Genomic DNA, 17,520 nt, shown 5'->3' with positions numbered 1-17,520 from the left:
GAAGTTCCCTGTTCAAGTTCGGTTGCAATGGCTATCCATTCAGCCAAAGGTCGACCGTGATGATCCGTATTTTGCGAGGCCGGTCGATCTCCATAACCCCGACTGGTTTCCAAACGGGCTCCAGTTCGTACCCAAGACCCATGGCGATAGAGAGAGTATGCACCGGTCAGATGGCGTAACAGCCATCAGAGATACGACCTCAGGCCAGATGCTACTCTCCGGGAAACTCTTCCACATCGATGTTGACGCCGATGACGGGCCAAAAATGGTGAGAGCGTTACGTATAGATGTAGTGGGCTCTGATCCGCATCGCCGCGATGAGTGGTGCTGGGAAAGCACTGGACCTCCTACGAAATAACGACAAGGACGGAGGGCCTTCGGCGGAAGAATTTAGGGCCACGATGGTGTCATTATACAGGAGGAATGACGATAAGCCATCGGCCCAAAACAGAAAAGCCCACGCGAAGGCGATTGCCCCTATCGCGAAAAAGAAAGCAAATATAGCTTCACGACATGGCCAAACGCCTTACTGTTGTATACGCCTTGTATTAGTTGATTTTGTAGTGAAGGAGTGGACACAGTAGGTAGTGTTTTCAGGAATCGTAAATGGGCCCATAAAGGCAAGATGCTATGTTTCCTGCATAGCTATCTAGGACACAATGTCCATTCATTCTTTGGGTATCAAAGAGCTCGCTCATTGCGCGTTACCGCGAGGACCAAGAGGTCGAGCCACGTCCCAAACCCTAGCCCATGTACCAAACTCCTGCCATTGGGTATCAGAAAGACTGTCGTAGACTCTCGCACCATCTGCGCCGCTAGAAGCAGCGCGGGTATAATTCTTCCCTTTTCCCTCAGAAAGCAAGCCGAGGCTGTAATGTCTCACCGACATCTCTGGTCGACAAAAATGTCAAGGGCCCAAAATCGGGCTTCGCGTTGTTTGTACGAGCCCCGACCCGCAACTTGGTCGTATCAGCATCGTACGGTGCACTTGCACCTTCTTCACTTTGGCTTCTTTGAGCCGTCATGCTTGGGCTTCTTGGGCGGGTTCTTGTTGGTCTGGCTGGAGCGGTCTCCTGTATCTGACGGCTCATCGGCGGCCGGGCGCTTATTATCAACCTTGGCTGCCTTGAGCGCGGCCTTTGCCCTCTCCTTGGCGATCAGCTCTGCCAGTTTGCTGCTGATGCCTTTATCGCCGCTCTGCATTTACGTAAGCATGGTGCTAGCAACGTAGGGGTAGACACAACCTACAAGATCAGACCTAACAAAGCGAATGGCGGCTTCGGTGTTGAGGGTGCTCTCGCGCTCGGCAGCTGGGGTTTCTAGCTTTTGGATCTTGTTAAAGTATTGCTTGACACGGGTCAATTCTGAGAAGATGGCATGGTTCTTGGTTTCCACTTCATTGAGGCGCAGGCTAGCTTCATCGCGAGTTAGAACAGGCACGGGAAAGGAGCGGGAGACGGTCTTACAAAAGAGAAGCGATTCTATCGCGTACGAGACCAACACGTAGAGTTTTGCCTTGTCCAAAAGCGGCAGTTTGGACGAGACATCCGCAATGTCGCCAAGCAAAGGCTTCAGCACATTCTGAAGCTCGATGAGGCCACTGTCCAGCTGGTCCAGCTGAGGCGTGATGTCGGTCACGTCCATTGCGAGAATTCTGCCTGTGCAGGGGCCGCACGAATGAGAAACTTGCACGCCAAGTCTGGGGCCGTGTCGGAGGGAGAATTTATCGAAAAATCCCCGGGTTTGCGGATTTAGCTAATGTTTGACCAAAGAGAGCAACAGCGAATGTCCGAAAGAGCTCGAGAGGACTGATGAACAGATGCGGATATGCCTTGAGTTTTGAACGATGGTAACATGTGAGTCCTGCCCGCAGCCCAACCCGGCTTTAGTGCAGAACCGACTTTTGCTGGCGCAGGGGTCGCATTACCGGACCACCCCCCCTGTTCTTTGGAGCTTGGTCTTGAAGTGGGAGCCAATTAGCTGTCGCCAAAATACGCCCCAGCGATCCTCGCCAGAAAAGTACTCATTAGTATGGAGCGCGTCAGAAAAAAAAGTCCGGCTAGGACAATATTTCGAGGTTGCTTCTACAGCTACTGTGCCGTACTTGAGTGCTGTCGCCATCCGTCTTGAGTCTCGCCTCCGAATCTGCAACTGCATCTTCTGCCAGCTCTGTGCACCATACATCCATCATCCGAGCCTCCCGACGCCTCCCTCTCAGACCCCGACAAACTCTTCGAGGTGTCTACGGCGCCGCAGAAACCCGGTCCCATGAGCCCTCATGATACTATATGAAGACCGGCAATCTGTATCTCCGCCGTACTCTTCTTCGGTCGCAAGTATTTGCTCGAATACCTCGCCGGCACAGATTATGGTGCCCAGGTAGCAATGCGATAGGCCAGGGGGCCGCCAAATGGCTGTCGAGCGCACCATCCTTGGCCCCGAACCACCCTCCGGGCCGCGGGGATCAGGAGAGCTCCCAGAACAAATGGGGGGCTCTTGAGGCGGCGGTCAATGAGCAGGCACAGAGGGCCCCGACGATACAAGCGTCTCAGACGAGCGCCCGGCAGGACGAACCCAAGCCAATTCCTAAGAGAGGGCCACATCCACTGATACCACTGCCACATGGAGTGGTGGCGATGCTAAAGGAGCGAGAAAAAACAATAAAACGATTAATTACGGATATTTCAGGGGATCGCCGCCCGAGTGAAGCTCGCCGAGGATCAACACCAGCAAGCTCAAGTCCACATCCTGAAGGCCCCTCTCCACTTCGCAAAGCTCCAGCGTCAGATAGATTTGCGGCAGTGCTCAATGTGCAGCCCGAGGACACAGCTTCTTCCCAGTCTTCCCAACCCACATCCTACCCAAGTCCAACTTCTACAACAGAGAATATCACCACTTCTACGATAGGGAACGAGCCTGCTTCTATAGCACAGAATACGAATACCCCATTCGAGTCAGATCACAAGTGGGCGGGAGACGCGAAAACGCTTGACGAGAGACTGGACCTAGAAAGCGCCGGGGAAAGCGTCGACCACCATGAAGTGCTGCCACATCAGACTAAAATACAGACTAGGTTAAAACTGTGGGACGCCGATTCTCGACGGGCAGAGGAAGATGAACCAGCACGCAGGCCCGCCCGTTTTCGCGGATCGGACCAGATACACATCGTTGGAGGCGGGCTAGGTGGGCTTCACATCGCCCATCACTTGGCCGGCTGCCACACATTGCCCCCGGCTCACTATTTGTTTCATTCGCTCTCCCTAATGAAAAAGTTCATCAAAGCCGGCCGCCAGCTGACCCTACATACAAGCGGCGGGACTGCCGTCCATGACCGCATTATCCCAGAGGCCCAGAGTAGAGATAAGCCGAATAACGAGATCATCGCGAATCTCATTGTCGCTTGTCTAGCACACAACGTCAACTACGCAGTGGGCACTATCAAGCATAGGCTGAATTCCTCGTCAACTATCTGTCTCATCCAAGATGGTCTGGGGGTTGCTGAGAGTCTCATCGAAACGCACTTTCCCGACGAAGCATCTCGGCCGGCCATCCTGCTTGGCCACTGGACCACGCAGATTGAAACCGCCGATGAGCCATTCGCCGCCGTTGAGAAAAAGCCAGGGAGGCTCTATTTGACGATTTATACATGTCACAATCAGAACCGGGCCGTGTCGCTCATCAAGCGGCACCCCCCAGTCGAGCGGGTTGTCAAGTCGACGCATCTTCTCCGTCTTCTTGCGCAAATTCCGGGACTCAATGCTACCGGGCACCCGCCAGCCCAGTTTCTAAGGGCAAAACTACCGGCCGTGACCTTCCGAGCCATAGTAGAACCCCTTAGCGCCCTTTTCGACTGTCACTACGACAAGCTCCTCACCCAAGACGCGAAGCATCTCGTGGATCAGCTTCTGTCGGAGGTCTTCCTCGTGATATCTCGACTTCCAGAAACCCGCGGTATCGTAGGTTTTGAGGACAGCATGGCGGTGGCGAGCTGGCTGAGGCCTAAGATATACGAAAAGCTATACCGCCGGCGTCATCATTTCAACGACCGGGAGAGGATGAAGTTTCGAGGGGGGCAGATTGAGCTCGACTACTTGACGGGATACTTTGTACGGCGAGGCCGCGAGCTGAACGTTGACGTCAGGGGGCTTGACACGGTATTGCAGATGGTCCGGATCAAAAAGTATTTCGACTGGTTGAAGGGGGATTATGCAATCCCCATGACGGGTTGGGACCCTGACGGCCTAACTCGGCGGATAAAGCCAGGATCAGAGCCTCGCAAACACATTCTCGACTTCCCGTTGTTCCGGGACGGTCGCCCTGACGAAGAGGGAGCCGAAAGGAGGGGTTGGAGCGAACACGGCATTGGTAATAAGGATTAACTTCATCGGCGTTGTATCCCACGATGAAAGTAAATAGAATTTGGATACGGGAGGATCATTCCTGTACGAATATTGTATTGTCCAAGTACAACATGTATATATCACCAAAACATAGAGGTTGTGGGTTTTCTTTTGTTGGGCGCTCGAATACCTTACCTGACGTACCATCGTTGGGTTGTACATACACAAGTCCTAAGGCAGCCAGCAGAATCAAGACGGGACGAGAAGCCGACCCCACCATAACCTTTTCGACCCCGCGACTGAATGCGCGAGGGTGCGATTTTCCCCGCTATACATCCCATACGTGCCGTTACCTGCAAAGTTACCCATCTGTTCTTTTTCCTCTTCACCCCTTCCAGCACGCCAAATTCAAACACACGAGACAGACATACCCATATTAAAGAAGATGGAGGATTCAGAGCTCGCAAAGGTGCGCCCTCCGCATCCCGCCCTTCCCTTGCTTGCTACTGTTTCCCGACACTGACGCAGCAACCCCCCGTCTGCTCCGATACAGATCAGGCAAGCTCGCCTCGAGCAGCTCAAGGCCCAAGGCGGCGACCCCGGCGGCGGTGGAGCTGGACCCAAGCTCGGCGGCGGCGGCGGCGGCCAGGACCCAGCGCAGCAGAGGCAGTGAGTGCATATATATCTACCTAGTTTGTCGGGTCGGGTCTTTTTCGCTCTTGTGCGAGACAAGACAGGCGATTCTCGTTGGGGGGGAGGGCGGCGAGTGTATGCTGCGCATACCGTCTGGGCGCGCGCGCAGGATTCTTCTATGGACAGACATGGCAGGACACGGTGCTAACAGTCTTTTCTTTTGCGTGCGCGAACAGACAGGCCGAAGGTATACATCACCACCCGACTACAGAATCACTGCCATCCCAGTCCCATTTCCGCCCGAGGTTAGGTTAGGGAGGCGGGAAAGAAAGAAACACTAACACACAAGCCGTTTTTTAAATAGCCGAAGCGCGTCAGTCGATGCTCAACCAAATCTTGCAGCCCGAGGCAGCTGACCGGCTGGGGCGCATCCGGCTCGTCAAGGAGCAGCGGGCGACTGAGGTGGAGAACCGGCTGATCATGCTGGCGCAGTCGGGCCAGCTGCGCGCCAAGGTGACCGAGGACCAGCTCAAGGAGCTGCTCAACGCCGTGGCCGACAACAAGGAGGAGGAGAAGATTGTGGTCAGCCGGCGCAAGGGCTGGGACGACGACGACGACGACGACTTGTTTGACCTGTGAGGGTCTGGGTTTCTTATTTCTTTCGGGGCGGTTTCTTTTTTGTTCTTTGTCTTGCCCACTTTTCGCAACCCAGGTATATGATATCCCGCAACGTTTTCTTCGTGGGAGACGGGAGTCTGTGTCTATTTTTCTGTTGTCTATCTTCCGGGTATCTTACAGCTCTTGGTCTTCTGAAGCTAGAATACATGTGCAGAGGCAGTAACGGATATTGCCTTTGCTGCCTGCCACTTGCGTGAGAGCAACGAGCCCCCTCCAAAAACGGCATTGGAGCCCCAGTCCCAAGCCTACATCTACACCACGCCTGGCTGCGACGCAGAAGGCTCTCTTGCGGCCTTCTGTCTCCTGCGCTCGTCGCGCTCTGCCTGGCGGATGGCGCGCAGGTCCGGGGGCGGCTCGACGCCGAGCTGGCGGCGCAGGTCCTTGACGTCGCGCTCGAGCTCCTCCTCCCAGTAGACGTTGATGACCTCGGCGGCGCGGAGGCCGTTGCGCACGGCCCAGGGCAGGTAGGTGGTGGCGAAGCGGCGGCGCTCGCTCTTCTTGAGCGTGGCGGCGGCGAACACGCTGAGGCCCGTCATGGGCAGCAGCGTGTTGGCGAACTCGAAGGCCTTGAGAGCGACCTCACCCTCGCGCACGACGGGGAGGCCCGTCAGTGCGTGGTAGAAGTCGTGGCACTCGCGGTACCGCTGCATGACGTACGCGCACTCCTCGTCGTCAATGTACCGCACCGCCGACCGCGTGTCGGGCGACACGCCCTCGCGGTCCAGCCACGCCACGTACGTCCGCCCCAGCGTGTTGCCCGGCAGCGCGCGCAGCCGCGGCAGGTCCAGCGATGTCGATGTGATGCGCGGCCGGTCCCGCAGGATCCGCCGCCCCGTCGCGGACCCCAGCATCGCGTCGCGCAGCCGGTAGATGAAGTACGGCGTGGCCGTCACCTCGGCAAACGTGGCGATCAGGTCTGGGAGAGTGTGTGAGTTTTTTTGTGGTGTTGAGAAGGGGGAAACAGTCACCCATTTGTATACATACCTCCTCGCCGCGGATCCCGGAGCGACATCAGGCCTGAGCCGACTGTCAAGGCAAGCCGCTCGAGCCTCGTAAGGGGGACATGGCCGGGGTAGTTTGGAGGCGGCCGCGTGAGGCTCGAGAAGCGGTAGTGCTGCTGCGACGGGGATGCATTGTGCGGATGATGATGATGCGACGACAGATGCAAGGCCGCCGCCGCAGAGGGCCATAACATACTGCTGCTAGTGCTGCTGCGAGCTACGAAAGCCGTCGAGCGTCTGAGGGCGACCTCCATGGCGAATTGGGTCGCAGACAGGTAGTGCGCATCCTGAGCTCGGGACGGTGCGAGGTGGTGGGACGAGATGGCTGATGGGTTCAGAAATGGTTCGATCTCGGAGTTTAGCTAAGGTACTTTATGGGCTTGGTCGGAGCTCTCGGTGAATGGGACCCCCACCTCTCCCCATTTGGGTTAGCGCAGCCCCTCCATTGACCCCACGACTCCATGCCCTTCCGCCAAAGATAATAAGAATCCTTCTCCACGGCGTCTCTTTCTTGTATTCTTGACCTTTTGTCCTTCTCATATTCCTCACAATTACACCAGCATGCAACAACGCGGCGGCTGCACTTGATCCTTCATTTTGGTTACGTCTCTTTCCGTCCTCGTTCGCCCTCATACGCCCTCGCTACATCGATCGCGCCGTCGTTGTCGTCGATCCTCACCACCCACCCACCCTTCTGTCCAGCGCACCTCGGCACGCTACTTGTCGTTTTTGGGAATCTCGCGACATTTGCCATTTCATTTCGATGCTCGCTCGACTCTGGCCTTTGCTAGCCTACGCTGAGCGGCGAGGCTTGCCGTGTTGAGCCTTTCGCCTCCTCACTCGCGCATATATCCTCTCCCGGGGCCGCCGCCACGTTTGCCCGGGGGAATCCTAGGCTCAGCCCCGCTACTGCCCGATCTAACGCGCGCAAACGACATGCCGAGCCTGCGGGGCACCTTGGTTCTCACGACCGCGACGGCGGCGCCTTCAAGACAGCTCACGTGATGCACCCTTTTGCAGGGTGCTGGAGCTTGCCAGGCTCCAGCAGCGACAAGTGTGGGAACTGCTACTACTACCGAAGAGTTTGCTCCTAGACCCGGGTCGACGACGCGAAGCACAGTAGGACTGCCCAGTACAAGGCCAAAATTCACTCCGCTGTCGAGTACCACTTTGCCAACCTCGCAACGGTCAACGTCAGGCCGAGCCGCTAACTCCACTCGTAGCCTTGATCTGGAAGGAGTGAAGACGTCGAGAACATGGAGATCCCGCCAAAGAATTCAGATGCAGATGCAAGCACGATTATACGCAGAGAAACAAACAACCCATATGCAAACCACGACGGGCAGCAAGCAAGCAACCCCGATCCATCTTGTTTCACCTCATGCTAGATCTGGAAAATAGAGAGAAGTTGCCCCGCGGTTGTAGCAGTTCCACGAGAGCGTCTGTGTCGCTGTCTGGGCCGCTATTTTTGGCTAGTGTGGCCCCGCCATTTTCATGAGTACGTACCCCTCCAGTGGCTTCCTCCACGCATCTTATAGATCCCAACTTCAAACTTCAACGCTTCGCCATGGCGGCAATCATATCGAGGTCGACGACATCTCCGTCGGTATCGGCTTGGTCGGTGTCGACTTCATCGGCAGTTCCGTCGGCGTCTACCATACTTACTTTAGTTAAGTCGACGAAAGATAGCGATCCCCCGACCGTGCGATTTACCAATACGCAAGATCTCTTTGACGTTATTAATTCCACTATTGGGGATTTCCTTGCCGTTACAAGTACGATATCACCCTCTTATTCTATATAATATACTAATTATTTAGACGTCTCTCCTAATTAATTTACCGAAATCGAGCGTGAGCGAGACATTGAGCGAAGGACTGGGCAAAAGAAACGATACCGAAAGTTCCGTTTTCGCCGCTACAATGCTAATTCCCAGATTTTGATCATCACAATCCTAACCGATCTACACGAGGCCCTTCACCTGGAACTTTATATGCAGTATCGTGACCAGCTTGTCCGGAATGGCACGGAGCAAAGCTGGAAAAATATTGGGTCAGCTACATTTCGAGCAGAACAAGGTCATCCTGGAGGAGATAGCGGAGAAGGCGATTCGACAGGCGGCCCACGGCCGGAACGTATAGGAGCAGGTAATTGGCCAACACTAGTTATTGAGCCTGGACATTCCGAAACATTACCCGAGCTTCACAAGGATATGCGGTGGTGGTTTCAGGCATCAAACCACGAGGTCAAGATTGTCATTCTGGTGAAATTTGACGACCGGCAACACCACATTTTGCTAGAGAAATGGGAGGAAGAAATCTCGACTCTACAAGGAGCGATCACGCGGAGTCGGGTTGCTGCAATATTGTAGCAGAATGGTGTTCTTAACCCAGTGAAACGGCAGTCAATCACCATCACCCGCGATGAGACAACAAATCCAGTATCGTACAATGTTACTAGGGGGGCATTAGCACTAGGATTTCGACTTCTTTTTCTTCGCGATCCAGGCCCGCAAGAGGGAGATTTTGTACTTAGCATTCAGAACCTGCAGCTGTATGCAGAGAATGTCTGGGCTGAGCTGCCGAGATCAGACTAGCCAATCAGAAATCAGTATTGATGACCCAACATATGGCCAAAAACGGCAGCCCCAAGAGTGACACAGGAATTGTCGCTAAGACAGACAGAGCGTACAGAGCTAGGTGATCTGTTGTCCCAGGTGATCTGTGAGCAGATCACCTTGAGCAGGACTCTGATTGGTTAGTCATAGTTCCATATAGGAAGAGCTGGGAGCTCTCTTGGAAAGAGTGTTCCCCAGCTATCAATGCATATGGTTTATTACTTATTGCTTGTGTGATTGGGATACTGCTCCCGCAATCTGTGCACTATTGCACTGCTCCTTATACTTCAACCTACCTGTGTGGTTCACTCCTCATCGATCACCCACCCAAACCCTCACGATCCTAGGCCGAGCCTAGCTCCGTGGAACTCTCGGTGTTCGAGATTGTAACAGGCCATACGACGTGTATGTTCGATTGTTGGAGCTATGCCACGATTATCCATTGATGGGATCCACTGCTTAAGGGCTGTTTCTTCGGCTGGTGATAGCTTCCTGTGGGAACTACCAGTCAATCAGAGGATGCAGTCGCACGTGACTGGTCGACGGGCTGCACAGCCTCAGTGGCTGCTGACCAGCGCGCGGGCCGCCATGCGGCACGTGCACAAGGCGCAACCATCACGTGACCTCCAGGCATCGCTAAATCCACCCCGCATCCTGTCCCCGTAGTTCGTGATCCTTTTAGAGAGACAAAGAAGAATACAAGCAACACAACCCCCCCCCTCCACCCTTCGTGACAGTTACTATAGTGGCTAATGCGCCAATGACCTTGTCATTCCAACACTTCCGTTTGCTAAGATTAGTTCGAGGTGGTTGACCGCGTAGTCGTGCAGATACTCTGGTGAGCTACATTATAGACGGTTGCAGTATTCCGGATACTTGTAAATTTACCTGTTGGAAAGCCTGAGTGGCCAATTTGACCCGCTCTGGAGTACACAGTACAGAGTAATTGACGCCGTATTGTGGTGGGGTGGTAGGTACGCGCGTGAGCCGCGTTTGAGTGGCTCGTATGAGTGTTATGGCTCGCCGAGGTAGAATACGTTATACGGCAACTTGATGGCTCCCACTAGGCGCACAGGTCTGTGCGCTTACATAAGCCTGAAATTGGCGGGTTAGGGTCATGTGGTGACGGGAACTTCAAGGTTCGCGCCACCTCAACGTCAATGGACGATGGCATCGCAATTGTTGGCAACTGAGCGCTGTATCTCCACGTAGTGCTGCTCTACTATACCAACGTGTTCCCAACACAATAAGAAACGGACATTGCCGGCTTGGCGCACAAGAACTGAGCAAAATCCAGACCAGGATGTAGGAGAATATAGCTAAAATTGAACGCTTCGTGGACTGACTGGAAAGTGCAGTGACAGCGCGAATATCAATTCTCAAATCGACTAAATGCTTGAAAGAAAAGCACAGTTAATACAAAACCTCGAATCACAAGTACCGGCACGGAGTCCGATACCGCCAGTCTTCAGCGCCCGTGCAGTGGTGACCACTGCAGCAACAGACCTGTCCCTTCCAAGCGACCGCCATCATTGGCGCATCCAAGTATTCTGTTTGTCATTGAGAGCGTTAGTGGTGAGTTCACGAATCCATCCAAGGTCCTGGGGCCGGAGAGACTTGCATCGCAGAACTTGACGATGTTCCGGTCCCAATAAACGCCAGGCGGGAAGTCCTCGGGCGTTCTAAATCGTCCCCACGTGAGTTCGCCGTTAAATGCCCAGAGCTCCTCATCGTCGCGAGGCAAGCGGCCGCCTTCGTCGTAGTAGCGGAGGTAGGCCTCGTAATTGATGCGCTGTTCCGGTTGCTCGTTTGCTCCCATCAACTGGCGGAACAGGGCGATTCTGGCGGCCCTTTGTTGGTTCTCGACATTGGGGCGAATTTTTGTCACGGTTATTAGGCCGTCGGCGCCCCTTTGCATTCTGTATCTAGTCAGATGTGCGTTGGGGCCCGTATCCATGAATTCCGGAGGCACGGAAAGGCCGTTGGATGCCGGGAAGACTGCTGTTGTCACTTCAGGTTGCGCATCCCTCGCGCTGTTGCTGCTGCTGCCGCCGCCGCTGCTACTACCGCTACCACTGCTGCTGCTCATCGTGGCTGAGAAGTGTCCGGACTCGAAACGGCACGGAGAGTAATCATTTCAGTGTTGTTGCAGGTTGCGTTTGGGACGGTTTTTGGTTGCAACAAGGTTTCGACTTTGGAGGGGTTGTTGGCTCTTGGGATGATGTTGGTGAGCGTCTGACCACCATTGATACTTCGCCGTACGTCTGCCTGCTTGATCATGTTCTTGGCACTTTACCCCGCTTTTCTGGCCAATCAGACGCCGGCTGACATGTTTCTCGCAGTCCTTTTTAAACGAGTTGCACAAGAAAAAATCCACTCTCTTGACATGCACAAAGATGGCATCATTGACTACTTCTAAAGCAGACAGTTTTATTTAGCACCGCGCGATATAGTTAAGCTAGATGCCTACCTTATCCACTCACAGATAAAAACCACTTGACCAAGGTGACCAACTAAGTTAACTAACCCAGATTTGGCCAGGCCCTACATTTGGCCCATGCGCAAGCCACCATGCACTTACACCGAGGGTGATTGACCGATTTTTCTTCATCACACCGCAACTTCCTCAAAACAAGACCAAATTCTTCCATTTCTTGGTTAATCGAGAGCTCAATCAATCCTCTATTTACCATGCCTGAATACGACGAATTGGAGATGCTGACCGCGATGAAGTTTGTGCGAGACGGCGGCAGTGTGCGTCAGGCGGCAGCAAAATATTGTGTGCCGAGGAGTACACTTCGGCACCGGCTGGCCGGCACAAAAGCCCGTTGCATTGCGTTTGAACACATGCAGACTCTAGATAAGCCTGTGGAAGAGCGTTTGACCAAGTGGATCGTCATGCAGGGTGCCCTCGGCCTGCCTCCTACGCATGCGCAGGTTAGGGAATTCGCCCGCCGGCTGGCCCGGGAGCTCGGGAAGCCTGACGAGATCGGGGTGAAGTGGGTGCGGCATTTCATGGCCCGGAACCCGACCATTAGGACCCAGAGAGCACAGCGGATCGACTCGGTGCGCCTCAACGGAGCTACGAAGGCAGCCGTGACGGCCTGGTTCGAATACCTGGCCCTCCCGGTTATTCGGGGCATCAAGCCCGAGCACCGTTGGAATAAAGATGAGACAGGCATTCTTGAAGGCCAGGGTTCCAACGGCCAGGTCATAGGAAGCTCAGAAAACAAGGTGTTGATGAAGGAACAACCCGGATCTCGCAGCTGGACTACCTTCGTGGAATGTATCTCTGCGACTGGCCAGTCCCTACCTCCTGCGGTCATTATGAAAGGAAAGACCGTTCAACAACAACACTACCCAGAAAAGCTCAAATGCTTCGTTGGTTGGCACTTCACAAGCCAGGAAAAAGGCTGGATTGACGATGCAAGGGCATTGGAATGGCTTCAGAAGGTCTTCATTCCTAGGACCCGGCCAGCCAACGGAGAAAAACGACTACTTATTATTGACGGCCACGGCAGTCATACCACCGATGATTATATGTGGTCATGCTTCCAAAACAACATCTACCTTCTTTATTTACCTCCACACGCTTCTCATGTTCTTCAACCTCTCGATTTGACTGTCTTCTCAGTCCTGAAGAGGGCATACAGGAAGGAGCTCAATAGCAGGCCGACGTTATCGCACAGCACGGTTCTAGGGCGCCGGCTTATGTTGCTTTGTTATTTCAAAGCCCGGAAAACCGCATTTCAGCCCAGCAACTGCAAGGCAGGTTGGCATGCCGCCGGGTTGTGGCCTGTCAACAAGCAAAAGCCCTTGCGAAGCAAGTTGTTGCTAGAAAACAGGAACTAAGGCACTACAAATATATAGCTTCATAGGCCCTGGAGGAAGCCAGGTCATGAGCTTACCTGCAGCAACAGGTATATGATAAATACGGCGTCTGGAAGACTCCTCAAAAGGTCACGGAGCTCACGGTCTCCCTGGCGAAATTGAACATACATTCGGCGGCTCGCCGCACTCGCCGTACGCTATTCAGGAAGATCGAAAAGGCATTCAACATCAAGGACTTCGAATTGGCTAAGCTACGACGTGAGAATGAAGCTCTCAAGGCCGAAATTGAGAACAAGAAAGGCAGCAAGAAGAAGAAGGTCCAATTGAGCCCGAATTCCAAGTTTGCTACGATTGAGGACATTCGCAAGGCACAGAGGGCAGCTGGGCGCGATATTGACAGTTCAGACGAACCAGAGGGCTCGGAAGATGAAGAAGAAGACGAAAGTTGCATTGTAATTAGTTGATTTGACCTTTTTCTATAGCTTCAAATGTCATGCGTTGCGTTGTGTAAGTGCGGGCGGCGCCCGGGCCAAAAGTGGGGCCTGGCCAAATCTGGGTAAGCTAACTTAATAGCTGTGTTTCCCTGATCTAGAAACCAAGCCTAACACAGATGGCAATAGCAGTATCCGCCCTTATCAGAAACAACCAGACAGCAAAACATCACACCCTATCCCCCATCATCAACTCAACTCCGTAGTTATCCAGCCCCGGAGCAAACAATCTCCTTTTGCTTGATTCAAACAAGAGAATGTGTAATTGCTTTTCTCCCGAGCCGACTTAACATTCCTGAATCGAGTCTCTCCCTACATCACCCCGATTCTCGGCCGCTGACAGCTTAGAGGACGTCCTGAGCCAGACATGGCGACATGAAACATTCGAGCTAGCGAACAGAGCCAGGTTCATTCACGAGGCCTTGGCCTCCTTTTCTTGGCAGTCTTCGCATTTCCAGTGCTCGCAAAGAACACATTAATGTCGTCTGGAATTGACCCACTTTTCATGGAATTGGACAGGCCCTGGTTGACATGCCTCTGAGCTTCCTTCATTCTTTGTTATTTCCTTCATTCTTGACTCGGAATGTCCTCATTTCATTCGGAATGCCCTCTTTCGGGCTGATTACAACGCCTCCCTTGCCTTCTCTCCACGAGTATAAGGAAGCGTTCTTTTCTGTACTTTTAGACCTAGGGAGCAGACAATTCAATGCGCTGTCAACTTCGATTGCGTGCAACAACTAATTTGCCAAGGTAGGATTCTTCTACTCATCTTGGCAGCATACCCACCACGTCTTGGATAGTTTAGGCGGTGGCGGTGCCGGTTGCTGCTTCGCGTGTCCATGGTCTTTTCCTTTCTTACTCTTCTTCCTCTCCTTCGTCGACGTGCCCATCTTAGACTGTAGGATTGTTTTAATACAAATTCTCTCTGGGATATAGAGAAAGAAGAGAAAGCTAGCCTTGCGTATGGCTGCAATCCGAGTAATTGAATAAATGGCGTACCACTTCGGTTGTCCACTAAGGTAAACCTTAAGCATGCCAGGTATGTGCTTTTATAGATACTAGGAAGTGGCAAAAATACGTGGTTGAATTTTTAGGTGTTCTTTTATAGTGACTCAAGATATTTAGTTGGAATTTGAATATTCCAGAGTATTGACGACAAAGAAAGCTTCATTATGGGCTTGCTGGTTATATAACCAATTCATAAACAATCAAATATGCAAAACGGTTGATGATTGCGAGAATGACCAGCCTGAGCTCCGAAATCCGCCACAATAGCTCCAATCCAAGTCGCTTGTGATCATGCTATCTGTAGTCATTACTTTCAATTCCAGAGTCACTTCTTGCCTTAAGATGTGCAACAACTCCTGTTTGCCACCACTAAACTGGGGAACAGTAGGGTTAATGCTTCGAATCCATGACTTTTGGTAAGACTTCACGATCCCTCGTCATTTGCCAGGATCTTGTCTACTCCACTCCAAGCTTTAGGAATCATACACCTTTGCGAAGGAAAATATTGAAAACTGAAAGATTTGAGGCTTGATATACGCACCCACTGAATCCGTCGCCGCACCTACCTGTCGGTCCCGTACACCCGATCGCAGTTTAACATTAAAGAGGCCAATTTCAGTACGGTACTGTTGGGATGACGCGCTAGTCAGCCACGGAGGGTCATCCACGAAGGTGGCTGTGGTGGCACAGGGCCACACACTCTATATAAGTGGCCTACGGCCACTTCCACCCTCTGTCTTCTAGATACACACAGACATCAACAAATCCATCACTTGAGCCACCATTTTTCGGCGTGCAGTTGCTGCCTGTTGCTTCCAGTACCGGTACCTGGTGATTCCAACAGGTACAAAGAGCAATCTCAATGCCTAGATTTAGCTACAATTGTGACCGGAATTATAGCTAGGACCTTGCGCATACTAAAAGAAACCCGCTGTCCAGAGCCATCAGGTCGCTGTCGAGAGGCATCAAGACGCTGTCGAAAGGCATTACGACGCCCACAAGTAGGTAGGTGCGGTGAAGGATTTGGTGGGTCCGCATGTATATCAAGCCTCAATTCAAAACTAAAACCGGCCTAAAAACCTTCAGCCCTCTTCATCCGCCAGCCCAGCTGCGCTACTCCCGCTACAAGAATGCTTGGCGTCAAAAGAAGAAATAAACCAGTTGGCACTATAACAGGCAATCTGCCATGCTCTGTCTTCTTCTTCTTCTTCCTATTCTTCTTCCCCTTCTTCTTCCTCTTCTTCCCCTTCTTCTTCCACTTCTTCTTCCCCCCCCCCCCCCCCCCCCCCCCCTTTTTTTTTTGTCCATTTCTTCCTTCCCTCTTCCGAGATATGTCAAATAATCCAGCCCCAGCCCTAGTCCGGGGGATCCATGTTGGATTCGATGATCCAGTCATCACAATCCGGCCCAAGCTCAGCTTGATACCAGCAACAAGGCGGCACTGGCCGACATAGGTGCCTGCCTTCTCAATTAAGCCGGCATATTGGCCATAAGGGTCGTCTTGTTGTCGGCCATAAAAAGAGACGTGTTGCCCTTGTTTGTAGCGAAGAAGAGCTGACCGCGCATGGCGGATCCACTCAAGCAAGGTACACCGGCGGGCTGGATGATGCCCAATTCAGCCACCCAATTATGCAGGTGCTTCCAGCCACCTGCAGCGGCCGGGTCCTGGGCCACGACACGGATCTCGAGATTGCAGCCTCTCATATTAACGGGGCCGGTGGCCGTGGTAATTAAGCCAGGGATAATTGGAATGTTGAGGCCGGCGGTCAAGTAGTTCCAATCAGGGTCATGCACAACCTGCCTGTTGGATCCAGTGTCGTTGATGCCTAGGTAAGTATGTAGCTGTTAGTATACATAGGTAGGTAGTAAACTATGTGAGGCAAAACAAACGAGGCTATCGTAACTTACACTGCACGCGAACGACCCGATTTGGATCACCGCCGAGACCAACGGGGATTCTGATTTCGACATGAATCTATATTCAATTCTTAGTTAGTATTGCTATTCCTTATTTTCATCAGATTTTTGAGGAGAGTCTAGACTCACATAATGCATCGCCTGTGGAGCCTGCCCGGCAGGGACGTCGACTCTTGCCCATAGCAAAAGCGCTTGGGCGTCAGTGGCTTGTACCTTGATACTAGAAGTAACCACTTGATCACCGCTAAACGAAACTACCTGGGTGCCGATGGACTGTAATCATAACTGGGCATTAGAAAGACAGGAAGAAGTCGAAAGGACTTCCAGACTTGGGCTGGAGAAGACACATACCCAATTGGCGGGCCACTCTTTCTCTCCCTGTCTGCCCTCATTATGCTTGATAAAGTCGGCTATATACTGTGTGGCGTCGCCCACTTTGACTCCTCTTTCGTCCGTGAAGGTCCAGGCAATCTCCCCGGCAGGCATTTTACGGTTCGGATCTTTGAAGTATGCGAGAAGCCCTGCATACTTTTTCTTCATCGCATCGGTGCCCGTGGTAGCCAACCTCTCTAAACTAGCTATGGTCAGAACGTGGAGGTCGGTCTGTTGGTTGCTCGTCATGTTGGGCTAGGTAGAGTTGATGGACAATGGCAAGAGTGCTAAGAGTCTGGTTGGTTCTTAGGACGCTTGAAGAAGGCGATGGCGCTATGATATCCAGGATGAGGTTGTGAGTGAGCATTTTATCACGTCTATCCGGGGCTCAACGGCGTTGATTATATACACGTCGAGGGACGGAGGGTCCAAGGCAATGCCGTCGAGCAGCCTGCACTAACATGGATGTCTCAACCAAGACCATGTCGTATCCCTCTCAACCAACGACAAAGCCTCAATGCCCAGGATAGCAACACCCTATGTCTTTGCCGCCCTTGCCGTGAGGTGAAATGGTTGCCATGTTGGTGAGGGACAATACCGCCGCAACTCATCCGCGGAATCATGGGTTTGAT

General features: G+C 52.9%; 8 protein-coding genes across 8 annotated transcripts; 3 read left to right on the top strand and 5 right to left on the bottom strand.

Annotated features, from left to right (window-relative positions):
- Positions 1-1,077: 1,077 nt before the first annotated feature.
- On the bottom strand, positions 1,078-1,644 carry B0T26DRAFT_608631 (uncharacterized protein; the record flags this gene model as incomplete). The annotated part of the gene is made up of 3 exons (XM_060435862.1): positions 1,078-1,197; positions 1,249-1,415; positions 1,467-1,644. Coding segments are annotated over 3 exons (465 nt in total), but the record flags the coding sequence as incomplete, so codon positions are not given.
- A 1,496-nt stretch (positions 1,645-3,140) lies between these two features.
- Positions 3,141-4,181, top strand: B0T26DRAFT_602056 (uncharacterized protein; the record flags this gene model as incomplete). Its single annotated transcript, XM_060435754.1, has 1 exon — positions 3,141-4,181. A coding segment is annotated over one exon (1,041 nt), but the record flags the coding sequence as incomplete, so codon positions are not given.
- A 604-nt stretch (positions 4,182-4,785) lies between these two features.
- B0T26DRAFT_751167 (PDCD5-related protein) lies at positions 4,786-5,612 on the top strand (the record flags this gene model as incomplete). The annotated part of the gene is made up of 4 exons (XM_060445336.1): positions 4,786-4,809; positions 4,894-5,009; positions 5,210-5,220; positions 5,338-5,612. The coding sequence occupies 4 exons, from the start codon at positions 4,786-4,788 to the stop codon at positions 5,610-5,612; spliced, it is 426 nt and encodes a 141-aa protein (XP_060295849.1).
- On the bottom strand, positions 5,576-7,040 carry B0T26DRAFT_708286 (coenzyme Q biosynthesis protein Coq4-domain-containing protein). The gene is made up of 2 exons (XM_060441892.1): positions 6,636-7,040; positions 5,576-6,567 (listed from the first exon to the last, which is right to left on the bottom strand). Exons 1-2 carry the CDS (start codon positions 6,904-6,906, stop codon positions 5,903-5,905), a joined length of 936 nt encoding a protein of 311 aa, XP_060295848.1. The 5' UTR covers positions 6,907-7,040; the 3' UTR covers positions 5,576-5,902.
- A 1,148-nt stretch (positions 7,041-8,188) lies between these two features.
- B0T26DRAFT_708282 (uncharacterized protein) lies at positions 8,189-8,395 on the bottom strand (the record flags this gene model as incomplete). Its single annotated transcript, XM_060441891.1, is given in 2 exon segments — positions 8,189-8,228; positions 8,240-8,395. Coding segments are annotated over 2 exon segments (182 nt in total), but the record flags the coding sequence as incomplete, so codon positions are not given.
- Positions 8,209-9,303, top strand: B0T26DRAFT_708277 (uncharacterized protein; the record flags this gene model as incomplete). Its single annotated transcript, XM_060441890.1, has 4 exons — positions 8,209-8,275; positions 8,298-8,427; positions 8,511-9,000; positions 9,046-9,303. Coding segments are annotated over 2 exons (693 nt in total), but the record flags the coding sequence as incomplete, so codon positions are not given.
- A 1,397-nt stretch (positions 9,304-10,700) lies between these two features.
- Positions 10,701-11,358, bottom strand: B0T26DRAFT_675427 (uncharacterized protein; the record flags this gene model as incomplete). The annotated part of the gene is made up of 2 exons (XM_060439828.1): positions 10,701-10,819; positions 10,887-11,358. The coding sequence occupies 2 exons, from the start codon at positions 11,356-11,358 to the stop codon at positions 10,701-10,703; spliced, it is 591 nt and encodes a 196-aa protein (XP_060295845.1).
- Positions 11,359-16,069: 4,711 nt separating this feature from the next.
- Positions 16,070-17,137, bottom strand: B0T26DRAFT_675426 (uncharacterized protein; the record flags this gene model as incomplete). Its single annotated transcript, XM_060439827.1, has 4 exons — positions 16,070-16,425; positions 16,508-16,574; positions 16,646-16,729; positions 16,868-17,137. 4 exons carry the CDS (start codon positions 17,135-17,137, stop codon positions 16,070-16,072), a joined length of 777 nt encoding a protein of 258 aa, XP_060295844.1.
- Positions 17,138-17,520: the final 383 nt, after the last annotated feature.

Source organism: Lasiosphaeria miniovina (assembly GCF_030549165.1).
Source record: "Lasiosphaeria miniovina strain SMH2392-1A chromosome Unknown B0T26scaffold_4, whole genome shotgun sequence".
In the NCBI taxonomy this organism is placed as follows: Eukaryota; Fungi; Ascomycota; class Sordariomycetes; order Sordariales; family Lasiosphaeriaceae; genus Lasiosphaeria; species Lasiosphaeria miniovina.
Note: the sequence above shows the minus strand (reverse complement) of the source record. Positions and strands in the feature narration are given on the sequence as shown.